This window comes from Ailuropoda melanoleuca, chromosome 11 (assembly GCF_002007445.2).
Source record: "Ailuropoda melanoleuca isolate Jingjing chromosome 11, ASM200744v2, whole genome shotgun sequence".
Classification (NCBI taxonomy): Eukaryota; Metazoa; Chordata; class Mammalia; order Carnivora; family Ursidae; genus Ailuropoda; species Ailuropoda melanoleuca.
The window spans coordinates 54,858,075-54,883,937 of NC_048228.1; the positions used below are offsets into that span (position 1 = coordinate 54,858,075).

General features: G+C 37.9%; 1 protein-coding gene across 3 annotated transcripts in view; it reads right to left on the minus strand.

Annotated features, from left to right (window-relative positions):
* Positions 1 to 25,863, minus strand: part of SLC4A4 (solute carrier family 4 member 4) — a 299,158-nt gene that overhangs the window by 23,346 nt on the left and 249,949 nt on the right. For all 3 annotated transcript variants that reach the window (XM_019799962.2, XM_019799963.2, XM_019799961.2), the window contains exons 17-20: positions 18,334 to 18,447; positions 16,220 to 16,381; positions 1,700 to 1,878; positions 344 to 416 (exon numbers count right to left, since the gene is read on the minus strand). In XM_019799962.2, coding sequence (XP_019655521.1) covers positions 344 to 416; positions 1,700 to 1,878; positions 16,220 to 16,381; positions 18,334 to 18,447 — 528 coding nt within the window. The remainder of the gene's footprint in view (positions 1 to 343; positions 417 to 1,699; positions 1,879 to 16,219; positions 16,382 to 18,333; positions 18,448 to 25,863) is intronic.

Genomic DNA, 25,863 nt, shown 5'->3' on the forward strand with positions numbered 1-25,863 from the left:
TGGGAAGAAAGGATACAAGGAGAGTAAGAAATGCAGGAAGGAGAGGAGATCAGTTAGACTACACTGTATGGAACTGCCATTTGTATAGGTCAAAAAGCTTGAATACTGGTAATTTAATATGGCTAAACCAAATAACTACAACAATAATTAGTAATAGAAGGACTGAAGGAGTGAGAAGGACATCAAAATAAAAGTTTTTAAAGTCCTTGTTCTACCTGACCCCTGCTTCAGTGTGTTCCAGAGCTGATGAGAATCTTGCAGATAAGGAATTCTACTCTTCACATATCCAATTATCTGTAGGTGTACTGAGAAGGAGGAAGAGGCAAGTATTTCACATATTTACCTTCAAGATGGGAGCCATAAAGACTGACAGACCAGTCAGAATAAACACGAGGGTTCCAGTGACTCTTTGTTCCCTGAAACCAAATCAAATGATTATCAATTTTACTTCTTGTTTTCATAAATATGCCCTTGTCTTTTCACCTTCAAAAAAGACTATACATTGACCAAATTAATGTTTGACTAAAACAGCAAAGGTCTTGATATCTTATATAAATTAATACCTCGAGGACAGCAAGTAAGCTCAACATAACCATAAAATTCTTTTAAAACTATTGTATAAAGCAATTTGAATTCGCCAAGAGAAAAGTGATTCTGCTAAATCCTTTGCTCCTTTTACAATTAAAAAAAAAAAAAAGTCACTTGCTCTTGGTCCATCAATTCCTGGCCTCTTCGAAGCCCTTATTTTTTAAATGACTTGTACTGTTGTGTAATTACACCTTCCTTCACAGGAGACAGATATTACATTGTCCTGCATTCTAATTAACAAACAGCTCAGGGAAATTTCATAAGTGCAATAAATCCCATCAGTTAATTTCCAAATCTAAACAAGAGTACTTTTTAACAAATAGGATTCCCATCCAACATCCCCTCCCCCAGCCCCCAAGAAAGAATCACCCACTGTTGTGGCGTGGGAAACAATGGCTCTGTCCTGCAAGCTATTCACCCAAGCACTTAGGAGCAGGGCTTGCTGCAAAAAGTATTCAACACAGTATAAAGGTCTTATGCAAGCCCTTCCTGGCTACCGAAATTTAACAGCTGGAGGTCAAGGTTTCTCAGTGTTTATGGGGACAGAAAATGAACAGGAAAATAAGAATTCCTTCCCTTCATAGAATCTTAAAAATCATAAGCAGACCCAAGAGTTTTGGGGAGTCTCAACAGAGCTGAAGGGTTAAAGGGTTTTGCCTTTACACATGCTTGTGATAGAGTAAGTACCACAGCACTGAAGTGAGCTACATGGTGAAGAAGACGAATGACCTATTTGTGCTTTTATGTTGCATCATTTAGCCTTCATTAATCAAAGGAAATTTATGTAACATAAGAAGTGAACTCGAAAAATTATTGGACTTTTTTTTTTAAGATTTTATTTATTTATTTGACAGAGAGAGAGGATGCAGGGTTCGATAAGAATGCTGGGATCACTCCCTGAGCCAAAGGCAGATGCTTAACGACTGAGCCACCCAGGCACTCCTGAAGACTCTCTTTCTAATGAAAACTTAGTCCTTTCTGGAACAGCAAGTAAGGAATAAATTAATCATCACCAGCCTTTTCTCTTCCCATTCTGCCCATTTCCTATGAATGACACATAGATGCAGCATGGTGTATTTTGTAGAGCCATTTTCCTCTGACTTAAACATACCTCACTCCTAGAAACTTTGGTTGTTCTCCAGGGGCAGAAGTCTCTGTCTCCATCTTCAAACTGTCGATGTGAGCAATGGAGATGACGGTCGCAGCCACATACCACGGAAGAGCCATGAAAGAGCACACCACCATGAGGATGGCCACCCAAAAGAGATCCAGGTGATATCCAGCTCCTTTCTGTAGAAAGAGGTAACAAAATCATATGGAAAAAAAAATACTCACCTTTCTATCTTGTCCTATTTCCAGATGGGAATTAAGATGACCCCAAATCCCCAACTCACTTGGCTTGCTAAAAATATCTACTTCAAGGTAAGTTTTTCAAGGAAGAGGACTTTATCTTCCTCATATTATCCCACCTAGCAATTAAACACAGAGCTGCCACGTGACATCCCCTCTGCCTCGACTGAAGTTCACAGTTTACTTATCATTTGCTTATTGTTAGTTATCCTCTCTATCCAATTTTGTAATCAGGAGAATGGAGACAGAGATCTACCTTGAGTAGTTATTGTGACCATTCGGTGAAATGACAGAGGTAAAGCGTCTTATAGGAACTTAAAACGTAGTGGTTGTTGCGTAGTAGCAGCTCAAAAAAATGGTGATGGTAGCAGTGGTGGTGCTGGTTGTTGTTAACGTAAGCACAATAAACACCTTAAAAGCAGGCACCAATCCTTCTCCGTTTGACTGCTTAGCAATAAGCTGTTCACCTAGAGAGTACTGAGCATATGTAGAGCGGAGATCTGAAAGCAACCTTGAGAAGGTATGCCGAAGACGATTTCTCACCTTTCATAGTGTATGAAAATAATTGTTTAATAGCCTATTAAACATGATCATTAAGGTAATTAATACACCCTTAATCAGAATAAGCTGATTTCAAACACTGTCCACTGGTCACAATAACATTTACTGACTGGAAGAGCAGACTATGTAACAAAAGGTCTCGGTCTTTTACTCACTAAATAAATATTGTTAAATGTGTCCACAGTGTTATTCTGTGGTTATATTTCTCTGCTCTATTTATGAAGAAATCAAATGCTTAATACCCCTATGGAGCCTGAGAAAATAGAGCAGTCGATTTTCACAGCATGGAAGCAGCAGCACCAAGAGCCAGATTATGACCAATCTGAGGGAATGGTGATGCTGGCTTTAAAAAATGAGAATGTAATTTACACTAAAACCTGGTGACTGTTATCATTCAGGTCTTATTACAGTTAGTTAGAACACTGCTCTCCTCTCACTGAAATGCCAAGATTTCACCCCTGGCTTGCAAACATGGGTCTAATCACGTTCTCAGAGAACTCATCTCAGGCAAGGGCAGCTGACAGACGAAAGAAGAGCACGCATTGACTTAGTCCAGGTTTGACTATGAACAAAAGTCTCCTTGGGAGACAAAGGTTAATATATATTCATAAAAGCAGTTCATTTCAGTACAAATGGTTTGAAACCATAGGGTTTGAATTAGGAGTGGGATAAGGTAGGCGAAAGGAAAGCAAAGGGTGGGGATGAGCTGAAATAAACTTGTTCAACAATAACTAATGAGGTAAGTATCATGATATATCTGCGTCTCAGTCATTCCATTCCTTGAACAAATACTACTACCAACTGATTAACAGGTACAGTTCTGGCTGTTAATGGCATATCTGTGAAGAAAACAGACAAAAACTCCCATATTCGAGGTGCTCCCTTCTACCGAGACAACAACAAACAACACAAGTAAGTAAACTGTAAACTACACAGTATCTTTAATAGTACTAAGTACTAAGTAGAACTAAGAAAATTTGGGCTTGTACACTGAGTATGACAGGAAGCCGCCGGAGGTTTTTAAATGGAGGAGTGGCATGAACTGCTTATGTTCTAAACACTATGGCTCTGTGTTGGGAACAGCTGAAGAAAGTCAAGGACAGTAAGAACAGTTAGGAGGTTGCTACCATAATCCATGCAAGAAATTGTGACGGTTAGAGCCAGAGTGGTAGCAGTCAAGATGGCAACAAGTGTTTGGGTTCTGACTATACTCTAAGTTGGAATCCACGGGATTTGTTCACTCCTGCCTATGGATGTGTCTTATGACCTCACTATAGGCCATTCATGCTCTGGCCTCTGTTCACATCTGCAGCCTCATCTTTCACCTCTCCCCTGCCTGGATCCTATACCATGGTCACTTTCAGTCATGTGCAATTCCTTTGATACGTCTTACATACTAATGCCTTTGTGTCTTTGCCCATATAGCACACTTCCCCTGGAATAACCTCTACTCTCCCTTCTTCTTACCCTGAATCAGTCCAACTCATCCTTAAGACTTAAATCAGCCTTCATCTTTTCTGGTAGTTTCCTGCCTCAGCCCAGGTGGGTAAGTAGATTTCCTCTTCTATGTTTCCCTGTCACTTTATGCTTTTTTTTTTTACCACAGCACTCATCACACTGTTTTGAAGTTATGTGTGTATTTATCTGTCTTTGGCATTAGACCATAAGAAACAGGAAGACCTTGATTATTCTCTTTTTCTGTCTATCCTGAATACCTAAGTAGAGTTCATGGAGCATAGTCAATTCTCAATATTTACCAAAAAATAAATCACAAATAGCATATATACATTCTTCTGAATGGTAACTATAAACTCTTAATCAGCCATACAAAAAATTAAAACTTGATTGTTAATTGGTAGAAATGTGAATCAACTGGTGGGGGAGGGGAAGGAAGGTGAACAACAGCTGGAAATATCACATAGTTTAAAGCCCTATTTAGACTAAATCACTCAAGACCATATTAGAGGAACCAACATGGTAATTAACGGACAGGATCCCCAAATCTCAGCATCAAGGAAACTGTAATAACCTAAGGATGTACACATTGCTTAGTTAACGGGTCAAAAGAAAAGTTGTAGAAAATGTCATGTAGGCTACCATGAGCCAAATGCATGCTTTCTTGCTCTATTTCAATAAAAACAAGTTTGAACAAGATATCCTGGAGACTAACAAAAGGGGGCCACATAATACCAAAGAGGGTGAAATGAGGATTTTAGAAAGTAGAATACAAAGGAAACTATGCAAAACCACCAAAATAAATAAAAGCGCTGGAGAAAATAATTATAGATACATAATTACTGTGTGCCCTGACATCATTCTCTTCAAAAAGTCTTCCTTTCTCTCAACCATGTTGAGACTTCTTGCCCCTCTTAAGAGGAAGGGGAAATTATCAACATGAACTGAAGGCCCTGCCAGGTCTGTCTCTGTGTGGTTCCCTCTCCATCTTCAACTCTCCCTCTCTCACTGTTGCCACACTGGGTTCTATCAGGTAGGTATTCATTCTTGTCAGGTTAATTCCTCTTGTAAAGCCTACACATACCTAGTGATTCCTGTGCTCAAATGGAATACTCTTCCCACCCAGTCTCATCTAGCTAATTCCTATTAATGCTTGAATCTCTGTATAAGTGCCATTAACTCAGGGAACTCCTTATAGTTCCTGAAGTAGGCCAAACCCTCTCTTACAGATTTTTAAAGCATCTTCACCTCTCCTTCATAGCACTAGCCACATTTGCAATGTTACATTTTGCATGATCATTTGAATGATACCTCTCACCCTCATGGACCAGAAGCTCTATGAGGACAGGGACCATGTGTGTTTTTGTTCACCACCATTGAAACTGCAGAACCTGGCACAGTGCCCATCATACAGTGAACACACTAGATAAACGTTGGGTAAATGAATGAATGTTAATTCATTTGTTCAATGGCACTCTGCTAGATCCTAGAAGAAAAATTACAGATCATATACAATCTTCGCCCTCAAGTGGCTTAAAATGTAGTGCTAGAGCTGGACAAATCAAGAGGCATTTGCAATATCAGAGTGTTCTATACTTGGAGTGAGCTTGGGGTACCATGCAGAAGGGGTATTAAACCCAAAGTCAAAGATGGTATTCATAGGAGGTGGTATTTAAGCTGAGTCCTAAAACGTGAGCCATAACCAGCTGGAGGGCAAGGTAAGGGGAAGCAGGTGAAAAAAACAGGCAAATAAGCCGCCGTTTTGAGAAAATGAAATAGAGTTGGTGCATAGGAAGAGATGGGAGAGGTAGGAAATAAGGCTACAGAAGAACTTTAATGTTTTGCTAAAGACTTTGGAATTTTTATCATAAGAGCAAAGGGAAACCATTAAAGACTTCAGCAGGCAAGTGATATGATCAGATTTCTATTTAGAAGGATGGCTCTTTTGGTTTGTAGAGGACATAGCACAAGTGAGCAAGACTGGAGGCAGAAAGGACGGACATGACAGCATTGTCATAGTTCAGGCCAGAGATGACACAGTTCAAACTAAAGTAATAGGATGGGAGAAGGACAATGGACAGACGGGAGAGATTTTAAGAAGACTGAGTCCACAGCCATCAGAAAGAATGATTACACAACATTTGCAGCAACATGGATGGGACTGGAGGAGATTATGCTAAGTGAAATAAGTCAAGCAGAGAAAGACAATTATCATACGGTTTCACTCATTTATGGAACATAAGAAATAGGAAGATCGGTAGGAGAAGGAAGGGAAGAAGGAAGGGGGGGGTAAACAGAAGGGGGAATGAACCATGAGAGACTACAGACTCTGGGAAACAAACGGAGGGCTTCAGAGGGGAGGAGGGTAGAGGATTGGGATAGGCCGGTGATGGGTATTAAGGAGGACACATACTGCATGGTGCCTTGGGTGTTACACTCAAATAATGAATCATGGAACATTAAATCAAAAACTAAGGATATACTGTATGGTGACTAACATAACATAATAAAAAATTATTATTAAAAAAAAAAAAAGAAGGGGCGCCTGGGTGGCACGGCGGTTAAGCGTCTGCCTTCAGCTCAGGGCGTGATCCCCGCGTTGTGGGATCGAGCCCCATGTCAGGCTCCTCCGCTATGAGCCTGCTTCTTCCTCTCCCACTCCCCCTGCTTGCGTTCCTTCTCTCGCTGGCTGTCTCTATCCCTGTCAAATTAATTAATTAATTAATTAAAAAAAAAAAGAAGACGGAGTCCAAAGAGGGAAAGGCAATAAATTTACTTTGCCAAATTTCAATGCTTGAGGCTTACCTGTCTATCTAGTATAGCGTCCTACATACAGTAAACACTGGAGACATTTGTTGACCGGAATGATAAAAGCTATGCTAAAAAATTCATAGTGCCCCAACTATTGCCATAAAGACCCAGAAGCCAAATGGTTATGTTAGAGAAGCTATTCCTGCAAAAAAACAAAACAGAACTTATACATATGAAAACAAGCAAACTCTAAGATGTGTCTTTTAGCTAAATGTATCTGAATAACTAGATTTGAATGGAATAAAAACAGTATTCAAATATTGGAACTTTTAATGGAAATAGTACTGTAAGAAATACAAAAATATTATGTGAATTGTTCCTTACTCCTCCTCCCCACTGCCACTGCCTTTTGCAGATTTTCATAATCTCCTACTTGGATTATTCAGGGGCCTCCTAACCACTCCCCTCCACCACCCCCACTCTGGCACCTCTCCCATCCATCCTTAATGCTGCTAGAGAAAGTGTTTAAATGCAGTGCTGGTGCTATCCACCCAGGATGGAATGTTGAGGGAGCAGGGAAGGTCAGCAGGAGATGAGCAAGTCAAACAGGACAGAACTGGTCATCACAAGCACCTGGCTTACCATGCTGAGATGTTCCCCATCTGATACTATGATAGGGGCCCTCAAAGATTCCTGAAGCTTCATCATTCCTTAAACGGGCCTTGCACATTCTGCACTATTCTTCAAAGTGGTACCCTGTTTCTAACGCCTGACATTTGTTTAAATCCATTCTCTCTCCAAGGTCCAGCTCAAATTCTCCTGCTTCCTTGACATCACTTAGCAACCCTTGGCCCTCAGTGCCGCCCTCACCAAAGAAGTCCCTGCTTCAGTCCAGTCCCTTACAGCCCATCCTCCTTACAGAGTAATATTTTTAAGATCTCAATTATTATATGGCACTTCCCTGTTCAAAACCCTCCAACGGCTTCTTCTTTCCACCTAAAATAAAACACAATAAAACCTTCTAAAAGGTTCGATATCAGTGTTTCCTCCTGGAACTATTTTGCCCCCCAGGGAACATTTGTCAATGTCTAGAAACATTTTTGTTTGTCACAACTTAGGGGAAAGGGTGCAACTGGAATCGAGGGGGTAGAGACCAGAGATGCTGCTAAATAGCCTAGAATACACAGGACAGCCAGAACCAATGAAGAACTGCAGTTGAGAAATTTTGTTCTACATGATCTGGCCCTACTCCCTTTGACCTCATCATGCATCACTAGTTTCCCTATGTTCCAGTCACGCTGATCTGTTATCTGTTCTTCAACATACCAACATATTTTCCCACCCTGGGGCCTTTGCATTTGCCCATATCTTTGCTTGGAAAACTGTTATTTAATAAACACCCACTGAATACCCTATACTATGTTAGGCCTTGTGTTAAATAAAATAATAAGTAAGACAGAACATGTGCCCCTAAGGCGTCTATAGATTATTAGTTGAAGCCAGATGTGGAAGCAAATAATTTATTGTATGTGCAATATACAAGGCACAGAGAAAGCCAAGTCAATCCCAACCTTGGTGGTTGGAGTTAAGTGGTGAACAGGGAAAATCCACTAACCTCCTTCAGGACAAAGACCATAACTTAGAACAATTCTGATCTTCAACATCTAACACAAGTGTTCCATCCTAGCAAGGACTCAAAAAAATGCCCAAAAGGTTATGTATGTCCTTTAAAGTTTAAAAAAAAGTCTTGTCTCCGTGAATATAAATGCAAAGGATGTTCTACTTTCTGAAATGAGAGATTGTTTTAAATAACAGGACAGGAAGTGAAATTATGCTTCCTTTTGATATTGTATATGCTTTGCGACTACAGAACAAAAGTCAAATAGAATAAATCCACAGAAATAAAAATCTATGGGAGAAAAAGACTAGTCTAACAGTCTAAAGTTTACATCTGGCAAATAGATGATAACAAAGGGTCGAGAGAAGTACACACACATGCACAGACACAGAATAAACATTCATTCTAGGAGCCCCCCGTGATCCAGACAATAAGCTGGTTTACGGGGACACCAAGAACCATGACAGTTCCTCTCCACAAGGAGCTCACAATCAGATGAGGGGACTCAGATTTGTACACAAATTACAATGCACTCTAAACAGAGATTCAAAGAGGTTTGAAAAAGACACCCAAAGTACAGAGGATAAAATGTTTAACAATGTCTAGAGTGAACCCACAAAAACTTCCTGCTGTGATGACATCTAAACAGGGCTTTGAATAATAGGAGCACTCACCATGAGAACTGGAGATGGGTTGGCAAGTTTTTCAGCTATCACCCGTCTCACACAGTGAAACAACACCAAGAACGATGTGGCCCAAAATAACCAAATTCTTCAATGTACTTATTGAGCCTACCAAATGGAAATCATTGTGATCGGCCACAAAACAGAGCTGGAGAGAGGACTAGAACATATCCTTGGCTTGGAAACGTTTGGCCCAGAAAAGGAGGTAAGGTCATTATACAACTTAACCTCCATGCAATATATCACGTGACCAGTACTATACAGTAATGCACATATAGTAAGAGCAAAAATAAGAACAAGAAAATAACATGTAGGACGGAAGGTTACACTGATGAATTTATATCTGGAGGCTCTTAAAAGATGGGAAGGATTTTGGTAAGTGGTAATCATCAAGGAGTGGAGAGGACAGTTGGAATAACTGGCAGGAGATGCTGCCAGATTTGAGGAGGAACCAATAATCCATTTGATCTGAGCATTGGATAGTATGTGGAGAGTCTCATTCTAAATTTGGGTTGAGAACATATCACAAAGAGATTTAATTCCCAGGCTAAGGCAAATGGACTTTCTTCAAGGGGCAAATGTTTAGAGGGCCAAGGGGTAAAGGTTTAGAAATATAAGGCTGACATATAAGAACAACACTTAAAAAAATTACTGCTTTTGAAAGGAAGCAGGGGAACCTGATTATTAACTCATGGCTAAACAGAATAGTCTAGATATGAAATAAAAGGACTGGATTTAAGGTTATGATAACAGAAATAGAAAGGAAAAATAAAACAGGGCAAATTTTGAAGTTACCCAAGAAAATGACCTCAAATTAAAGGTTTTACCATAAAGGATATCAGAAAATTTATTGACACACCAACTTATCTCTGTATCTAGATACCTATCCTAAATTATTTCTCCCTCCCACCTGCTTAAAATTGTTTTCCTTGTGAGAAGTATCCTTGCTTTGCATTCTGAAGCTCAGACTTTTTTCCTGCCTCTGCAATGACTCAGGAAATAACCTTGGAGAAGTCATGACCTTGCTGAACCCCGTTTGCTTTTGAGTGCTTTGCAGGGATAATGTGGAACATAACTAACCAAAATGATGGCCAAGAAAAGCCAAGTGGCTTGGCGCTCCTACATCGATATGGAGCTGTTCAGCAGAGTGGAAAGGTGGATCCCATCCCAACAGAGCAGCCAGCCAGCCAGGGCCTTGACACTGAGCCAAAGCAATGCCACCCAAAAACATGCTTCTTTTAATATTACAATGCCTCCCTCTCTCACTGTTTCAGGTTTCTTCTGAATCAATTTCATAGCAGTCAGGCCCCTTTAATTTTAGACAGGATCTCCAATGTTCACATTCCACAGCCACCTTTCCCAACAAAATGTGAATAAAACCATATCCAGAGTGAAAAGTCTTTCATCCATGGTGTATCTCCACTGGTATCATTAGCTTTATGTCAAAAGACTGGCACTTATTCTGTAACTACTGTCATTCAAAGAAATGATTTCAAATAAGCAATTCCTAAAAGTGATGAAAACTTATTTTTTATATACTCAATTCCTATTTTAAGAGGTAAATCCTAATATATCTTGATTTTCCAATGTTTTCTATAGGGAATAGGAGAATTTTAAAATTTCTATATTTTATCAGGAGTGCCTGGCTGGCTCAGTCAGTGGAGCATGCAACTCTTGATCTCAAGGTTGTGAGTTGGAGCCCCATGATGGATGTAGAGATTGCTTAAAAATAAAACCTTTAAAAAAAAATTCTAGTCTTATCAATTCTAAATATGCTAAACTTGGAATTCTGAATTTTATTAATAAGAAAACTTAACGAGCAAAACTGAATAGGCATTTACCTCCAAAGACACATAACAAATCTGGTCAACTATATAACAAAATTAAAAATGTGCTTCCTAACTTTTTTCAGAATAAAATATATTAGTTATCATCCATTTCCAGGCTTAAAACTATATCAACACTGAAAACTCTCCCAGTATAGAGCATCTGAAAATGCCCAACAAAATACAAAAAAATATCTTTTAGAAATCATGGTTTATCCTCAAAAAAGTTAAAGAAACAACTGGAGACAAAAAAACCCAATGGCAACAAGAATCTACAGGGTTAGTAAGCTCTGGGGCTTAGGCCCACCCTGAGAGACCTTAGGGCCTGGATTTAGAATTACCATCTGAACTCTAGGGACAGGAGACCAACTCTAGGGATACAGGGAAAGAATATAAATGAAAGATATCCCTTGAAATGAAATTAGGATACTCTAAACACAGCATACTCAGTTGGTCAACTAGGAAATAAGACACCCTACAGAGAAAGACAGTGGGGATACGTGCCTCTCTAGGCCTTGCCTCTAGATATAAAGCCATGAAAAAAAAAAAGAGTCTTGAAAGATATTTCTAACTGTATACCTACAATTAAGTTTGAATCTGGAATTCACATTATCTCTATGGCCTAGAAATCCTGAAGTCAAAAATGCCACTGAGCGCAGAGGCAGACACAGGGCTGGAGCCCAGGACCCCGAGATCATGACCTGAGCCCAAATCAAGAACTGGACATTTAACCGACTGAGGCACCCAGATGTCCCTAAATGTGGCAGATTTTATTTTCCAAAAATGACTGGAAAAATATCTCCTATCCTGCATATTTTTCTACAAGTGAAAAATTGCCATTCCTCCATCAAACAATGGAGCCCTTCCCCACCCCATTCAATGGAGGCTGATCCTGGAACTATTTTGACCAATCAATAACAGCAAAATAAAGAATAGAGCTGGGCCAGCTTCAGGTGTAACCATGAAATGGCCTTGCATCTTTCACTCTTAATTCTGGGAAGTTAGTTTCCACGTGCCAAGTCCAAATAGCTCAAGATTGCCATACTGCAAGAAGCCTAACCCACATCGAAAGGCTCTGAAGGATGAGATGCCATGTGGTGAAAGAGAAGTTGGACAAACAGACACACCAAGGAATATCAAGGTACTAGGATGTGGAGAAGCCATCCTGGACAATCAGCCCAGCCAACCTTTCAGATGACACTAACTGCAACTGCAGGAGAGCCCTCAAGCAAGGAGTATCCCCTGAACTCTGTAAACCCAAAGAAACATAATAAATTGCTGTTTTCACTAAGTTTTCAGGTGGCTTATTATACAGCAAAAGATAAACTGAAAAACAACCTGGTTGTCTTCAACAAATAAATTACTAGGGAAACCAAACAGATTGATGGTGGGGGGTAGGGAGGAGAAAACCTACAGACCAGAAGTTTATAAAGGATTTAAGATAATAATATTTGAAATTTAATTGGATCCTGATTTAATCAAATAAACTATATTTTTAAAGTTTATTACATTTATGACACATCAATAAATTTAAATATTGACTGGAGAGTTGATGATATTAAAGAATTTTATTAAATTATTTTAGACTGATAGTGGTATTGTGGTCACGTTTTTAAAAATAGATCTTATCTTGGGGCACCTGGGTGGCTCAGCTGGTTGAGTAGATGACTCTTGATTTCAGCTTAGTGTATGATCTCAGGGTCCTGGGATCAAGCCCCATGTTGGGCTCTGTGCTCATCCGGGAGTCTGCTTGAGGATTCCCTCTCCCCTTCTCTCTCTGCCCCTCCCCCATGCTCTCTTGTGCACTCTCTCTCTCTAAAATAAATTATAAAAACCCAGATCTTATCTTTAGAAGTACATACTCTAAGGTTTATGGATAATATGAAATGCTTACTTCAAAGTATTATAAGAAGGAGATAAGATGATGGGGATTTAAAGGACACAAGACTAGACAGGAGTCAATAATTGTTAAGAGTTGGGTAATAAATATCTGTAGCTATGCCATCTGCTGACTTTTACATATGTTTAAAACTTTCCGTAATAAAATATTTTTATAGGAATAAATAAAAGTAAAGTGTTCCTGGGCTGGTTGGACTCTCCTCTATCTCCCAAAAGCAAATAAAATCTTCTCTGGAAGGCTTTGAAGCATTGGCATAAGAAGATTAGCACATAACTTTTTCTTTAAAAAAAAAAAAAAGGCATGAGGACAACAGACACCAGAAATAAGAGTCAGCCAAGAAAACAAAGTTCGAAATCAAACCTGCAAAGACAGCAAATGTATAAAATAATAGATAAAAGAGCATATGGTGTTATACGCAAGTAATGAATCATGGAACTTTATATCAAAAACTAGGGATGTACTGTATGATGACTAACATAATATAATAAAAAAATACTATTACAAAAAAAAAGCGTGTGGAAAAAAATAAAGGGGAGCTTGGGTGGCTCAGTTGGTTAAGCATCTGAACCTTGATTTCAGCTCAGGTCATAATCTCGGGGTCCTGGGATCGAGCTCCATGTCAGGCTCCCCACTCAGCGGGGAGTCTGCTTACCTCCCTCTCCCTCTGTTCACTCTCTCTGTCTCTTTCTCTTTCAAATAAGTAAATAAATAAATCTTTTTTAAAAAGGAAAAAGAATAAGGAAGTTCAGGACTATCAAAACTGAACAGGAAGAACTGGAAAAGAACAAAACAGAACTAGTAAATATAAAAAAATATAATTCTTGAAAGGAAAAATTCAGTGGCTGGTTTATGATAGAATAGAACCAACAGAAGAAAGAGTTTAATGAAGAGAAAGATCTGAAGAAACTACCCAAAGTATACCACAGAGACTAAAAGACAGGAAATGTAAAACAAAAACAAAAACCCCCAAAACAAAAGCAGATTAATAGAACTGGAGCACAAGATGGGGATATACAATAAAATTTCTACTTGGAATTCCAGAAGAATGTATTAGAGATTGAAGGAGTCAGACATACAATATTCCACAATTTACCAAAGACAGGAAGATTCAATAATCTAATAATTAGTGAGACTGGAAACCCAATTATCCAACATATAATAAAAAGAAATCTATGCTGATACAAGTTATAGTGAAACTCCAGAATAAAGACAAAAGAGAAGAATGATAAAAGCATACAAAAGACAAGAATGATTACTTACAAAGGAATGAAAATTATACTGACAGTTCACTTTTATGAAAGTCAGAAATAACGGAAAATAGCTTCTACATGCTGGAAAAAAGGGCTTTCAACCTATCTTCTCTTGAAAGAAACTATCTTTCAAGAATGAGGGTGAAACAAAACATTTTCAGACAAACAGAAATGAGAGAGGTTACCACCCGAAGACCCCTACAGAAAAAATTTCAAAAGTCTAGTAAATAAGAACTGTTTAAGGGAAATAATTCAGTTTAAAGAGAAATATTTGAAAATGGAAGGTCTGAAATGCAGAAAAAAGAAAATGACCAAAGAAAATGGTAAACTTATATATAATTCTAAAAACAATGACCATGTCTAATTGTATTTTAAAATCCAGATAGCAATCAAATCTGGGTAATAACAGCATATGACTCAGGAAGGAATTTCAACATTAAAGCATTCTTTATCTATTAGTATTTTTTTGGTAGAAGGATAAACATGTTAACTTCAGAACTTAAATATGCATATTAAAATATACAACCTAATCACTAAGAGAAAAGATAAAGTGTATAACTTCCAAACTAACAGAAAATAAGTTAGAATGAAGACAATAAAAAAATAAAACTGTATCAACCTAAAAGAGGGCAAGAAAGAAGAATAAAAAAGAAAGAACACAGGGAAAGTTAGGCAGGTAGAAAGCAAAAATAATGTAGTAAAAATGAATCCAAATCTATCAGTCGTCCCTATTCATTTAAGTGGATTAAATATTTTAGTTAAGAGAAAAGACTGTAAAAATGGATCCCATGTGTTATTTACAAGGAGACATAAGACACAAGGTATACTGAAAGTAAAAGAAAAATACATATCAGATAAGTTACCCTAGCTTTCTTAGAACAAAATAAAATAAGTTTTAAGGTAAAAAGCATTACTAGGAACAAAGAGTCACATAAAACATTCAACTCACTAAAAATATAAATGAGATACAAATGTGGATGTACTTAACATGGCTTCAAAACAAATAAAGAAATATTAAGAGAAAGCTATCAGATAGTACAAAAATCCAATGTAGTAAAAAAGTGCTTCTTTGTAAAAAAGACTAATAAAATTAACAGACCTCCGGCTAGGTTGATCAAGAAAAATAAAAAGCACAAATCAATAACATTAGGAATTTAAAGGGAAAAGTGACAAGTTCAGATTAGAAAAATAACAAAAGATAATACTATAATCAACATATCAATAAATTTGAAAATACTGGGGAAATGGAACAAAGTATAGAAAAGTATAAGTTTCTAAAATAGAAAAACAGAAATTATGTTTTATAACCATTAAAACATTTTGATCACCTGTTTTACAAGTTCCACTCAAAAACTACTCAGCCCAGATAGTTTTACAAGCATGTTTGATCATTCAAAGAAAAGATAATTGGCATGTTACACATAATAAAGAGAATATTATATTCTATTTCAGAGAATGAAATAGAAATGGAATAGGAGGAGAGACACTCCCTAGCTCATTTTATAAGGTTGATATATTTCTGACACCAAAATCAGACAGGGACACTATAAGAAAGAAAATCTGTAGGCCAATGTCATTCTTCAACAGAGATGCAAAATTCCAAAATATATAAATATACATTACAATATACTGTACATTTATATATTATATATTAATTTATAAATTTATTATATATAAATATTTATATATTAATTATATATTATAATCATTTATAATTATATTATATAATATATATTATATAAATATAATTATATAATAATTATACATAAATATATAAAAACTATGTATAAAAGAAACTATATTCTACCAGGTTGCAAGGTTGATTCAACAACAGAAAATCTATCACTGTAACTCACCAAGTCAACAGATTAAAAACAAACAAACACGCTTTTATCTCGATAGTCTCAGAAAAAGTAGTTGTCGTTGTCTTCATTAAGGACAGTCACCACATTAAAATCAGAGGCAGGATGACAGTGGCTGAGTAGTAAACCATTTATATTGCCCTCTTGGGTGGTGAAGGAAATATGATTTCAACTTTTTCAGATTTAAATGAGGTCTTCCTAAAGTATTATATTGAGGATATGTGTCAACACAAAGTGATCTGTGACTCTGCCAAGTTGGAAATATTAGCTATAATCTAACTCCCAATAAAACTGTCTCGGTTTTGAATAAATTAGTATTTTCAAGTACTAGGAAGAAAGTAGAAGGCAATGATAACCACTGTTCTGAACATTTACCTTGAGTTTATGTTCTTTCCTGTTCACGATCACAGCTGTGATTTGCTGGTCCATGAAAATCAGAATGGTGACCAACAAAGCAGGGATAGCAGCTGCAAGGTACACCCACCAGGGGTTTCCTCCAAATGGTGGAACAAACCAACCTCGGTTTGGACTTGTTGGCTTAAAGAAGAGAGAGAACATTTTCAAAGCAATATTAATACATATTATCTGATGAAAAATCAATGGGAGAGATACAATTTCTGGAGAGCCAACATATTCAAAAACAGAGCCAGTCTTACTTACAGGTTAAACAAAGATTAGTCACCAAAAACTTCCTAAAGGTGGTTGTTTTAAGGCAGTATTTTAAATGAAGAAGAGTAAGAATATAGGCTGAGGGGAAACAAGTAAATGCCATTTTGTGCATTTAGGATGATCTAAGATAAGGACTCAAGGTGGAAGACAGTGACTTACATTAAGAGGCAGCCATAAGAAAAACCCAAATATAATAGTAAAGACACAGGCAAGAAACTATAAAATGACAATGAATTTTGTCCATGAATTTTGGCAATTATACTGAAGTTGTTTCTACTGCTGCCAAATTGTAATCGTTTCACATGATATAGAAAAAGCTTCAGGGGTGCCCGGGTGGCACAGCGGTTAAGCGTCTGCCGTCGGCTCAGGGCGTGATCCCGGCGTATGGGATCGAGCCCCACATCAGACTCCTCCGCTATGAGCCTGCTTCTTCCTCTCCCACTCCCCCTGCTTGCGTTCCCTCTCTCGCTGGCTGTCTCTATCTCTGTCGAATAAATAAATAAAAAATCTTAAAAAAAAAAAAAAAGAAAAAGCTTCAAATATTTTTATATGCTATAATTGAACTTGTTTAACTACTCTGGTCTTTCTTATACATATGAAAAATGAGCCAGAATAACTGGCTAAATCCTCAGAAATATTACCACAAATGAAAAATATTATTATTTTTCCAGTTCTCCATCCATCCTCTGTCAGATCATACATCTGTACTACAGAAAAAAAATTTTTTTCCTTTCCTTTTCCTAATGCTAAATAATGCAAATAAACCAAAACACGATCCTATGAATTATTTTCTCTACGTTTACTATGAAGAAGGTTACTTCTCTGAAGATATTTCTGTCTTCTGTCTTGCTTTGCTCATAACTAGATCACTGAATCTATTTGCATTTTACTACCTTTATCAGGTTGAGAACTTGGAAGGGAAGGAACAGAAATTTCTCTTGTTCATCAGTGCATTTCAAATCCCTTATAAAGAGCCTCCTCGTAGCAAACATTCAATAAATATTAACTTAAATGAACTAATCATTGAATGATTGAAAACTTATCTTTGCTAATGAGTATGAGATGGCAGAGATAATGCAACAATCTGTTTGCTATACCATAGATACTTCTTCCTCATTAAGTAGTTATTAAGCTAAAACTGCAGTTAGTTCAATTTTTTCTTAGCAAGTATAGTCTCAGTGATGGAGAGAGAGAGAGACTAGGAGTGTTCTACAGAACAAGTGAAGGACATAAAAAAAATTAGGGAGGGATATGTAAGAATGACCAAAATGTAAATTTTACCGATTAGGCCTGCACATCCCAACAGATTTATAAAATGAGTAGTTCCTATATTTTCTTTGTAATAATTAAAATGCACATTACATACAAACATGTGTATGGCAGGTAATTTGGCAGCAGAAAAAAAGCACTGAATTAGTAATATAATCTTGGCAGTTTCCTTAATCTTTATGAGCTCCAACATCAACTTCATAAAATCAAGATGATGATAGATACATTACATCCTAGAATTATTATATGGATCAAGGTGATAAGTTGTATGGAAATACTTTGGCTTATCTTAAATACTCTAAAAATATAAAGCGGAGTTTGTATATTTCAATACAAATAAGTATAATGTGAACCTTGCATTTGATACTAATCAGGCATTTGATTTTAGTGAAGAAATAGACAAAGTGTATATATGTAACTAGCAAAAGACCACTTCTGAAATAAAGAAACAGATAATCATACAAAACTAACTCAAAAACATATGACAAACTATAACAGGGGAAAGAAAGCCATAGGGTCCCAGGAATGACCAAAACCAGAAGTTCACCTACCTTGAACTCGCTTGGCACAATTAGTTTTGGAGTATCCACACCTACCAAGGCATCTATTACACAAAAGATGAGAATGGACAAGATAATGGCAAAGTCGCTGATCAGTTTTCTTGCCTGAAAAAAAAATAAAAAAGAAACTAGGGACTGTTTAGCACTGGATTAATATATCCGCCTGTGTTGGAAATGAACAAAGTATTCTGTAGTGGCTAGCGGTTTACAGTAACAGCGTCACCAGCAAATTAAAGGAGGTGTCACACTGCAGAGAGTTTATTTTTCAAATTGTTTTGTATCATTTTCTCATCTGACCAGAAATAATCTAATCCCACAGAACAGATCAGTGTGTGTGTGTGTGTGTGTGTGTGTGTGTGTGTAGGCAGGGGAAGGGAATCACAAATATATTTATTCCTGAAATACTGTACAAATACTCTTCCTGCATGCAGCACAAAGGATACTTGGTAAGGATGAAATCTCAAGGCATATTGTAAAAATCTACACAAAAATATAGAATTCTGTTTATTATTTCGGAAATAGCATTGTGTGTATAGGGCAAGATAATTCCATAAAGTAACCTGAAAACACTGCAAATCTAGCAGGAGAGGGGTTCTAAGTTCTAGGTGACTGAGTGGACTCAAGACCTCAGAGAAACATGAAGTGGTGGAAGACAGAAGTTTGATGACATCACTACCTTTGTCAAAGAAAATATTTTCACTGTAGGCTAGTGCTTAAAGTCTCCTGTATGTGGGGCATCTCTTCACCACCACTTAAGTGTGGTTGCCATTAGTTGACAAACTTGAAGCTTCCTAAGTATCTGCCTCTGGTCAGGACAAGGGCCGGGGTTTATGGGATGTAGCATTAAAGCCAAACCTTTCCCACAGAGAGGGTGAAGAATGGCCATTTCAGAGTCAGTAGAGGAGCGCGGGACTGTTGGCGGCACCTCTGCGGCATCTAGCGGCACTGACAATGGCCTCGGAGCACTGCTAGGGCACGGACGCCTGTTTCCCTGTAAGTATATAACATGGTGGTGCATAATCTGATCATTCCACCATAATTTACTGGGCTCCTTATACTTTGATTGGTGCTAGGGATACCACAGCGAACAACACAGACACAATCCATGTCTTCGTGAGGGTCACATACCCAAGGAAGCCTGCTTCTAAACAAATCAGGGTGGATTCAGCAGTTATGAGGTTTCCTCAAGGTAAGCAGTCAGAGTTCTGGTACTGCTAGATGAAGAGAGATCAGGGAGGGGCTGAGTGGCTGCACAGTTCTGCAGTAGGGGGGACTACTGCAGGCAGGGGTTCAGTAGGAATGGAGCTGAGGAATGGAAGCATTTGGCAAGGTGGGTATACTGAAGGCCATCATCATGCTCTCTTCCTGACTGCTGCCTGGTGCCAGGAGCCTTGGGTCCTAACTAGCAGCAAGATCAAAGATGGCCCTGTTGGCCAGGAGTTCCTTTTGCTTTTGAAGGGCTGGGTTCTGCTAGGCTTAGCTCTCTTGAGAAGTCCACACAAAAGAAGCAGAAAGCCAGCTATGGGCTGTTAGGAGCAAGTTAACACCAATCATACAATAATGTCAAGCACGAAAAGATGGCAGGGATCAATCTGGGGAGAAAAATATAGTGCAGCAGTTAGGAGCACAGTTTCTATATTAGAGTGACCTGGGTTGGAACTCCAGCACATTTATTTCCTATCCGTAAATATCTATTCTTTCTTAGCTTCAGTGACTCCATGTGCAAAACGTAGCCAAAATAATCCCTACTACCTCATCGGTTTGTTATAAGAATTAAATAAGATAAGCCATGAAAGTGCTTAACATAACATCTGGAACATAATAAAATCTCCTAATATATGTTAACTATTGTTATTTCAAGTTCCATGAGGCCTCTTTGGCTGTAGAAACCACTGGAACAACTAAATAATCTACCATCAGGAGGTCTTAGAAGGAATCATCAATTCCAAGAAACAAGATATAAAAGCCCAGTAATAATATGGAACTGCCACTCAACTAATTTTGGTTGGAAGTATCTGGAATCCCTGCAGAAAAAGGATGTTTCCCAGGGCTCAGTACTGGAGGAAACTCCCACTTCTTAAGTTTTGTGCAAGTAAGTGTTGACATAGGCAGTTCAGGATGATCTGGCAAAGACGGTCATATGAAACAGGTTCAGGAATATATTAAGATGTTACAATAATCTCTCCAGCCCAGTAGGTCATAAATCATTGGAAGACCAGAGGTCTTTTTGCAAAGGCAAAAAAGAAGTTATCTCTTTATCACCCTCTCCCAGTCCTTATCCAGCAAATTCAATTTGTTGACAATTTAGACACAATAGAAGTTGTTCAAAAGGGGGGGAATGGTTATTGAAAAGATAGTGCTCCTCCTTTTTCTCATAAACAGAAGAGAAGTAGAGGGTAGCAAATGAATCCAATCTTCGATTCCGTGGTTGAAAGCCCCAGCGGGCAGTACCTCTGGCCCTGCTGGGGAACAGATGTGCATGACTAGAATCACTACCAGACAGACACCTGGGACACGTTGCTTCTTTAGTTAGGAGAAGAGACATTCTTAGCCTTCCATAAACTAAACACTGACCCCTAAACCTGCTCTTTCAGTAGTTCTCTCCCTCTTAATTAATGATAGTTTATTTTTTCCTATTGCTTAAGCCAAAAACTCTCAATGACTCACATAACTCTTCTCTTTCTGTCATATCCTACATCTAATAGGTCAGCAAATTACCTTCAAAACATACTCAGGATGCTGTCACTTCTCACCACCTCCATTGCTCCCTTGTCTAAGGCACCATTTTATCTCCTGTGGTTTCCTGCTTCTTATCTCATCTTCCTGATTCTATACTTGCCCCCCTTCAGTACATTGTCAAGGTAACCCAGAATAATCATGTTAAAATTTAGGTCAGAAATCGTAGTAGGCAAAATAATGCCCCCTTAAGGATGTAAACATCCACTTCCTGGAACCTGTGAATATGTCATGTCTCATGGCTAGAGGGAATTAGATCACACACAGAATTAAGGTTGTTAATTAGATGACCTTGAGATTGGGGAAACAATCCAAGATGATTTCGGTAGGTCCAATGTAGTCACCAGGGTTCTCATAAATGAAAGGGGGAAGCGGAAGTCAGTGTCAGAGTGATGCACTGTGCGAAAGATTTCAACTAGCCATTGCTGGCTTTGAGGATGGAGGAAGTCATGAGCCAAGGAAAGTGGGCAGCCTTCACAAGCTGAAAAAGGCCAGGGAATGCATTCTCTCCCAGAGCCTCCAGAAAGGACACAGCCCTGTCAACACCTTCACGTTAGCGCATTGAGACCCATTTCAGTCTTCTGACCTCCAGATCTTAAGACAATAAATCTGTGTTGTTTTAAGCCATCATATTTATAATAATTTGACATAGCAGCCATAAGACACTAATATAGATTATCTATTCTAGTTTAGCTATTGATTTCCCAAATTGATACACATAGTATATACATGGGGAAGAAATATAATAAATATGTGTGGATGAAATAGTATATATTTGGAAGAAACCTTCAGCAATGGTATTCTTGTCAAATGTGGTACTATTACACCATAAGTATAAAAGTAGCTAAAAGGACAAATATTAATAAGATTCAGGACACATTTCTTAAAATTTATGGGGGAAAAAAGCTACTTTATTAATAATATTGCTTAACCTCATTAAAAATCACAGCCAGGGTGATATGTTCATATAAAATATTCACTTCTATTTCCCCTTCCTTTCCCTTAAATTGTACAAGTACAGTTTGGTTACAGCAGAAATCACTCCTGGTGAGTGTTTATTATCAGATATGCATTTCTAAGACACTGGATCCGGTTTAAACTTCATAGTAAGGAAATTGATTTTTCCCAGACTATTTTTGTATTCAACTCCAAATCCTCTAATTGGAGAAACCAGGTAGGGGTGCTATTTTAGTAGAATGTTCAGGTCTTACCCTATACTAAAATTAAACTTTAATTTGAACGAGGGAAAGCTGACAGTAGAACCATAAAGTGCCCTAAAAATGTCAAGTGCTGAGTAAATACAGCTTTTAGTAGATACACTCTAGGACCTGTGAACAAGAGCTTTGAGTTTAAGGAGATAAGAATCACTCTCTTGAGGTCCTTCTCACATTTCCAAACACATTTAGAGAAAAAAAAAACCCACACATGAATTTCCCTTCATGTTTTCTGTTTATTTTACTTAACATTTTCATCAAACTCGAGCTCTTTCAAAAACTCCAAGACAACCCCTTTTTATGTACCAACATATAAATGAAAAAATCAAATTAGAAACCCATAGTTCCTAACTCCCTTCTGGCTCTAATTGGTAATGATTAGAAGTGCCAAAGTTTTCACGAGAAACTTGTTTCCATAAGATTTCATACCTAATCCTGTGGATTCAGGAGGTTTCAAATCTAGCTTGGACTGACATAACTTGTGGATGTCCTTCCAGCCAAACACTAAGTCCCTCCAAGTTCAAGCTTCAATATCCTAGGAATATAAACTATGACAATCTAAGTGAAACACAAATTAAGACAACCCATATATATCAAGGGCTTGCTATTTTAAAAAAAGGTTTATTTTTTAATGGTACACAGGTGTGCTAAAATGTAAGCTATTTCTTACCTCCATTCATGAATAAGGCAAAGAAAAGTGTGTTTCAACTAAGATCCTTTTATATCAGACTGGTTTTGAGCTCTTTTATTTTTGTTTACCATTTTTTAATTATAAGAATGACAAGAACAAATATTTCTGACCTCTACAGAATTTTAAAATATCTCAACTAATCTAAGAAACACTAAAAAAACAAGCTGACATATTTAAACTATCAAAGCAAAGAAGAAACTACATGGATGGGAAGAGAAATTCAAATAACCATACACTGTTCTCTTGTTCTGGGGCAAAAACAATCTAATAAATCTACTGTAAACATACTCTTCATGAAGGATGGTACTTATTAATTAAGAGAGTCATAATCATGGAGACACCAGTGGGGAGAAGCTAGTTAATTTACAGGAGAAAAAAATGAATTTGGTTTCTCTGAAGCCCCAGAGGACATTTGGTTTTCACTTTGTGAGGGCTGCAGCTGCTCCTAAGTTAACAGGGGGAAGGCGGTGAGCCTGTGGAGCGGCTCTCGATGCATGGAGCTGTGACAGAGACAAGTACGGCGGCAGGCACCCTGTGGGTTCTCAATAAATACTAATTCATGATGTCAATTCCTCTCACGATGGTGGTGCTTGCAAACTGCTAAACAGTGTAAAAAAGCATTTATTGTAGATAAGAAAATGTATACCAGACAAATATGTGCCTTTTGGCAATCATGAAAAGGCACAAAATACCATGAGAATTTTGAAATTTGATCCCCCCCAGTAGTCAAAGCATAGCACTATAAAAGAAATAAGCATTGATATCAGTATAGCAATCATAATACACTGTACTTTGAATCAAAAATACCCACTATAGTTAGAATTCAATAAAAGGAAAGTCTGATTTAGACTCCAGGATTTTAATGCTGTGAATTCTAGAGTCAGAGATTCAGGGAACAAAGAAGGGAATTGGATTGGGTACTTCCTCTGGGTGGTGCTTAGAGCTTCCCGATGGAAGTCTACCTTAAAAAAAAATTGTTTTTCCAAGCATGGAACAGAGGGGAGTAGGCCTACGAAGTCTTTCAGCAGGAATGCTTGCAAGACTTCAGCCCACTCGGGCCTCTTCCTGCCTCCTGCTTCAAAACTGAGCAGCAGAACAAAAAAACCTAGTAAGTGTATGCCAGAAGCAAATGATCAAATCACATGGGACATACTGTGTCTCAATCTGGCCACTATATTCTAAGTAAAAAGTGAAAATCTGGAGCTGATGCAGAGATGGGTAATCAGAGGAATAGGATTCCGGAAAACACACTGCATAAAAAACGATGATAGCCTCAAGAAGTTGTTGGGAGACCTGTCTTCAAATATGTGAAATCTCTCAGAGCGAAGAAGGACTAACTTGTTCTGTGTAGTTTCCGAGGGCAAGGGCAGACCCCTCGGATAGAGGCTGTGGCAGGGAAGATTTGTGTTTCTATCAGGAATGCCTTCAGAGATAGGAGTTCCTGTTCTAGGAAGCATTCAAGTAGCGTACAGATGACCCCTTGTAAGAAATAAGAGGCAGTATTGGACTAGATGGTATTCAAAGTTCTAACACTAAAATGCAATGATTAAGACCCAATTATTAAAATTTCTGGCCCTCTAATAAGGTCTTCTTGATACATTCCCCCCAAAAAAGAGTTCCAGGGGTGCCTGGGTGGCTCAGTCAGTTAAGCATCTGATTCTTTTTTTTTTTTAAGATTTTATTTATTTATTTGACAGAGACAGCCAGCGAGAGAGGGAACACAAGCAGGGGGAGTGGGAGAGGAAGAGACAGGCTCCCAGCGGAAGAGCCTGATGTGGAGCTCGATCCCAGAACACCGGGATCACGCCCTGAGCCAAAGGCAGATTTAACGACTGCGCCACCCAGGTGCCTCTAAGCGTCTGACTCTTGATTTTGGCTCAGGTCATGATCTCAGGGTTGTGGGATTGAGCCCCCCCTCAGGCTCTGCACTCCGCAGAGTCTGCCTGAGATTCTCTCTCCCTCTCCCTCGCACTGCATGCTTGCACTATCTCTAAAATAAATAAATAATCTTAAAAAAAAGAAAAAAGAGTTCCAGGACTTAAAAAGAAAGGTGGTTTTATAATTATATTAAGGTACAAAAATTAAAATTTTAAAAAGAATAATTAAGTCATATGTATAAATTAGATAATCTGGGAATGGAGTAGGAGGTCATTTTGTGTTAAGGAATGAATTTCAATGCTGGTGACTTTTCTATGATGGGCAAGTAAGCTGAAAGTGTTTAGGACCAGCAAAGTACCAGGGTCAAAATTATTGTTCATAGACTGCTTCTGTGCCACCATTAAAAGCTCTCACAAAATACTTGGCTGATCAGTGCTCCGAACCTTATTTTCCTTAGGGCTCAATTTGGGTTGGCTGCATTTTTTGTCATATATCTATAAGATCTGAAGTATTTATAATCTTCATTAAATGTTTAAGAGGTTGAGTTGGACTTATAATCAAATATCCCTTTGTCATTCTTAAGAAAGAATATGAAAATCAATTTTGGATTAAACAAATTTGACTTTGAAAATTACATTCTTTGGTACAAAATAACACAAGAATTTGAAAATCTGATTCCCCTTCACTGACAACAAAGCCATTTTCTGAATGAGTTTCAATGGCATGATGTGGTCCGATGTTTCTGAAAGAGCAGCCAAATGTTACCCAGCATTACTAACACTAGAATGGGACACTAGAAATAACATGCCTGTTATTTCTTCCTAATTTTTGGAAACATTATTTGTTTTAGTTTGATAGTTTTTACCACTCACTAGAGAGTTTCTGGGAGAAAAAGAAAACAGAAAGGGATGTCACCTGATTCCTATAAAGAGTTGTTTACCAACTAAACACATCCAACTTTAATAGAACTGTCACAGGCCAAAATGTCAACTAAAAGTCATG